Consider the following 5485-nt stretch of genomic DNA (forward strand, 5'->3'; position numbering starts at 1 on the left):
ATGTTTTGTAACTTAACACTCATGTTCTTTGATCCAACGATTACCTTGAACTCAAATATGTGGAATCATAATTTTGGACCTTCATAATCGAGGATGATGTCGTGAAGAGTTTGTATCAATTTTTGGTATATTTGTATGATTTTAATTTTTTTTAAATTTTTTTCAAAAGATAAACTTGAAAAGTAATCAAAATGACATGTGGTGCAATAATGTTACACCACTTTTTGGAAACACTGACGGTGCCACCTTTAGCTGCTGCCACATGTTGCCTATAATATTTAATATTATTTTTCTTGATTTTACTTCTAAAATTCATAATAAATAAATTAAAAATCCAAAAAATACACCGAAAATTCTTAGGAACTCCTTGTGACGTTGTAAAACTTGGGGAAGCTATAAATCATCCATTTCATAATGAAGAATCCAAATGCATTCTGATAACTCACTTTCCTCTCAACCCTAGTTATATATCTTTGTTAACTTCAACTTCAATAACGTACATCAACAAGCATCTCCCGTGAATGTTCGGAATTTTTTGATAACTCACTTTCCTTTCAACCATAAAAATATATTTTGCAATAACCAACATTACAAGTATATTTCCTTAATGTTCATTATCTAATTTTTAATAATATATGTATTAATTTCCTTTCATATATAAGGCTGTAAAAGTATGTGTTTTGTTATTATAATCTACATATATAATACTTGAACAATGGTTTGAAGTCATCATGGGTGCGTGCATCTAAATCTCTGAACACGTCAAAGGTGTTCAATAAGTTGTCAATATGACAGCACATGGGGAATCAGTAAAGTATCTCTATCAGCCCAATCACATAAAATGATGGCGTACTTTTTCTGAGAAACCTCACACATCAGTCAGAAGCATTGTCCAATCACATAATATTTCTCCTTGTCTATATGAGTGATTATATCTTCACTCTAATTTTTTTTTTCTCAGTATATGTTTACTTTGAGGGATTCCACAAATATATAATATCAAGAAAGATAGCAAAAGTAGCAGAAGAACAAATACAAACAACAACATATAACTAGTACGAAATAATCCCATAACCTTATCATAAAATTTCATGTATCCTTCAGATAGTAATGTTTACAAAATCGTGCACCAAAATCGTGGACTATTGGAGTTTTTGTATTGCCAATGCATAGCCTCCTATTGCCCTAGTATTGGCACTATATAGCCTCCAATTGCCTTCATTTTGCCATTGCATTGCCCCTAATTGCCTTTATATTGCCACTGCATTGCCCTCAATTGTCTTGTATTGTCCCCATATTATCATAAAAGGCAATATATGGCTATACAAAGACAATGAACAATCAATACACAATTAATAAGCTTGTAGCAATAACAAGCAATAGACGAACAATATACACGCAAAATACACCGAATGTATATAGTGTCTTTTCTCAAAAAAGGATGTGACAACCTTTCATGCGCATTGTCAAAATTAAGAGTTGATAGGTCCAACTGTCATAAAAAAAAAGCCAAATTGATGAAGGTTCTCAATGACAACAATCTTCCAAAAGCCAAAAATCTAGGTCCAACTGTCATAAAAAAGAATTGTCAAATATCTCAAGAGGGAGATTAGTTGAAAGAAAGAAAAATCCTAAAACACTTAACATTAGAAAAATACAAAGGCAAAAGAAAGCAAGAAAGAAAGGCTCCAAAAAATTAACACCACCAGTCGAGAAACAAAAAAACTTCAAAGAAAACCAAAACCAATCAAGAAAAAAAACACAAAAGCTGATACAAAACGAAACAACACAAAATAATAAGATTTCTTCATATTGAATCATATTTCAAAATGCTCACCAATATTGACGGCAAATGAGCTTCGTATAGTAAAAACATAAATCACTTGGTAGGTCCATGCATGCTATCAAATTCATCGAATAAGGGGTCACTAAGATTGATTGGAGTTGATTCTTCATTGTTTGACGGGGATGTCCTGCATAAACACCAAGCATAATATTACACTCCTCCAACTTCGCTAGGACCAACCCCATCATTCAATAACTTCAACGTCACCTGTGTATCGTTTAGATTATTTGACAATAGCTCACAACCTTCTTCGGACATTAAGGCATGCTCAATTACATCTGAAGCAAGTCTGGACATTCTACTTCGCTTTATTAGGAGAGAATTGTTCTCACAATCTTTAATTTCATTGCCATTTGAATCTGACACAAGTCCAGATTTTGCAGTTTTCTTCCATCTATTCAAAATGTATTTATTGGGCAGATATTCAATTTGCTCCCTTTTTAACAATGTCAGCGCATGGCAACAAAGAATTCCAATAAATTCAAATCCTTTACAGCTACACGACCATTGATCGGAATATTTATCATATACAACTTCTGTGACTCTTGTTTTCCCCATTTCCCTTTCACTCACTTTATAGATAGCTTGGGAAGCGTCATCCATTTTCAGTTCCATAAAACACGGTAAACTTTGCATTAGCTCCTGTTCAAACTTTTGGAACATTGCCTTTGTGTATATTTTAGCCATTTGTTTATCCATTGTCATCAATAGAGCACATTGAGGCTTTTCATATGCATCAATGTGATCAACAAGTAACTCTTTTTGACGTTGATGAGAGCCTTCTGCTCTTTGACTGCTTGACATTCCAGCAGCAAAAATATGTTTTACATAGGCTGGAACCCATGATTTTCACAAATAAAAAAATTAACTCAGCATGGATGGTCAATCAAACCTGATTTTGTAACGATTGCATGCCACTTTTCTTCAAATTCATCTATATTGTCAATCTCCCAGATGGTTTCTTTAAACTCTTTCCAATATTCCTCATAAGCAGTCCGTGGTAGTTTATCAGAGAACTTGGTTGTGATGTGCCATATGCAAAGTCGATGAAATGTAGTGGGGAATACTTCAAAAATCGCTCTAGCCATATCTGCATCTTGATCTGTAATTATCATTTTTGGCTCACCACCTGACATGGCTTTCTTAAACTCCTCAAACATCCAAATAAAGGACTCAGTCGTTTCCTTACTTAAAAACGCACAAGCTAAAACAATTGTCTGACCATGGTTATTAACCCCCAATATTGGTGCAAATGGCAAACCATATCGATTCGTGTTGAATGTGGTATCGAGCACGACAACATCTCCATAAAACCCATATCCTCGTCTAGAAGTTGCATCTGCCCAAAAACATCGAGTAAGCCTGTCATTGGAATCTCCCTCAATCTTGAAATAAAATGATCTATTGTTTTTCTGTTCAGCTAAAAAATACTCAGTCACCAGTTCAACATCATGGTTCTTCATCAGGCTACTCTCATAATATTCAAAATTGTAAATATCCTTTTTGGTAAAACCAATTTTCTCCATTCCTCCAGATTGCACCTCCAAAATACTTATCTTTTTATGAGTAGGTATATAAGCTGAACCAAGTTGTTTTGTGAGTAGCATTGCAGGTTCTGAAATATGACGATGTGATCTCATAAAATGCACTCTTTCTGGGGGTGTCATTGTATGATTGCGTCCCTCTACAACGAGAGAGATATCATACTGCTTGCACCCAGAAACCTTCAAAACAACAACCCTAGCCTTGCAACCACATCTACTTATCCCTCGATGTCTTTTTACCGCCCTAGGCTCTTCTTTTTTAAACACACCTTGTTTGCAACATACAAATTCTTTTCTTAGAATTTCTTTATTGTATTTTTCCCTCCCGCTGGAATGGCGTCGAATACTAAAGCCAGCCAATAAAGCATATCTATTGTAGAAATCATAAACGAAATCAAGTGAATCGAACTTCATCCCAACTTTGGGTCTTTTCTCATTTCTGACTTCAGGTATGTAAATCATTTCATAAGCGATTACACAATCATCATTCTCCTCTGAGTCTCCAACCACTTTACTCACACAGGTTATTAATACCTTAGATAACATTTGAATCAAACATTTCAGAAATAGCTAAAACAAAACAAAATAATTATGAAAGCAATTTAAATCTTGTACCATCATCAGTTGAAAACAAAGACATTTATAATGATTTAAAAAAAAACAACTTACCAGCAACAAATCCAATAATTTGAATGTAACTCCCCTATGTTATGGAGCAAAATTGATCCTTTTGTTTTTTGCTTTCCGTTTAATGTCTCCTCCATGTTGATTCAATTAAACTTTTCCATAAGAGCACATATGGAAAATTAAGATGCAAACTCGTGTCAACCTGTAGCAGATTATCAATTATTAAAAAGCCATAAAATAAATTGAGGCAGGACAAACCGAAGATATTTTTAGAGAACTTGTTTTTATTGTATGTATGCAAGACCCATAAAGATCACCATTATATTAACATGTTGTTATTTTCATTATTTATTAATTATTGATTCAACAAAGCTTAAAGCCAATATACTAAAGGCATCATAATAAAACCCAAAGTAGTAAGGGGTTAAACGCAAGAAAGAATATTTATGTATGCAAATAAAATAAAAACTGTAAAAATCAATTTTTCAAATGAAATATAAATACAAAAGAGAACAAAAAATAATAATGATTACAAGAAATTGGAAAACATTACAAGCAAAATCAATGAAACAAAGAAACAAAGAGAAGTGATTTTGCTGTGTTTGACTTACCATCGCAATTGGAGTTGAAGAAGAGTACTGCAAATTCTTCAAAACTTGGGTTTTACTTGTTCAGAAACGGAGTGCAAAGTTAGGCGAGTGAGAGACTACTGGAGGCTCTTTCAATATATCATGTGTCTCTTTTTCTTCTTTTCTCTCTACTATGAAGATCTTGCAAATAATTTTTGTGACACAAAGACAGAATAAGAGAGCTCTTAGGTTATAGTTGTTGTAATGAGTAATGATGAACCATTTTCTGCACCATTAATGATAGGGGTTTAACAAAACAGAATATTTTTTGAATAAAAGGGTTTGCAACAGGGCTGAAAAATCACATACCAGTGAAAGAATTGAGTTGTGGGTTTCAACCCTTGTTCCTTCTCCTTCAGCAACGTCCTCCACAGCTGAGTGTCTTAGTTTTTTTTTTCTTTTTGGAGCAGCAAATTCAGCTTCTGGAAGTTGGAAAAGGGGCAGCTCTTGTTTGTCTCCGAAGGAAGTTTCAAACATAGGACTTTGGACCTCTAATTCAAAGAAAAGAGGAGATATGAGAGAGAAGTTCCGGGTTGCTCATTTTGTGATGGGTAACTTTAACACAGTTGTAACAAAACTTCCTACTTAAATCTGAACCGTTCATTTAAAACTGACGGTTGTTATCATTCCGCACATAACCTCCTCATAATAACCCCTACATTCTAGCAGCTCCCGTGTCTTAAATGTGTATGGGTTTCATTGCAGCCCATCAAACCCAAGCGAGCCTTATGAGAATGCATAGCTTTGTTTATTTGGTTGCAAATCTACAACCATTTACACACGACCTTTCAAGTGGAACCTTTTTAATAGTTTGTTTTCTAGCTCTAAATTTTAATTTC

At 34.0% G+C, this 5485-nt stretch overlaps 1 protein-coding gene across 1 annotated transcript; it reads right to left on the reverse strand.

Moving 5' to 3' along the window:
* LOC109947241 (protein FAR1-RELATED SEQUENCE 5-like) lies at positions 1997-3513 on the reverse strand. Its single transcript, XM_020557162.1, has 2 exons — positions 2739-3513; positions 1997-2679 (listed from the first exon to the last, which is right to left on the reverse strand). Exons 1-2 carry the CDS (start codon positions 3511-3513, stop codon positions 1997-1999), a joined length of 1458 nt encoding a protein of 485 aa, XP_020412751.1.

The sequence above is a fragment of the Prunus persica genome, chromosome G2 (genome assembly GCF_000346465.2).
Source record: "Prunus persica cultivar Lovell chromosome G2, Prunus_persica_NCBIv2, whole genome shotgun sequence".
Taxonomy (NCBI): Eukaryota; Viridiplantae; Streptophyta; class Magnoliopsida; order Rosales; family Rosaceae; genus Prunus; species Prunus persica.

Bases quoted from the DNA above. Each gene is read 5' to 3' on its own strand.
- LOC109947241 (XM_020557162.1), bottom strand. From the start codon at position 3,513: ATGACACCCCCAGAAAGAGTGCATTTTATGAGATCACATCGTCATATT. The intron at 2,680-2,738 runs GTTTGATTGACC...CATGGGTTCCAG, and splicing joins TGCAATCGTTACAAAATCAG to CCTATGTAAAACATATTTTT.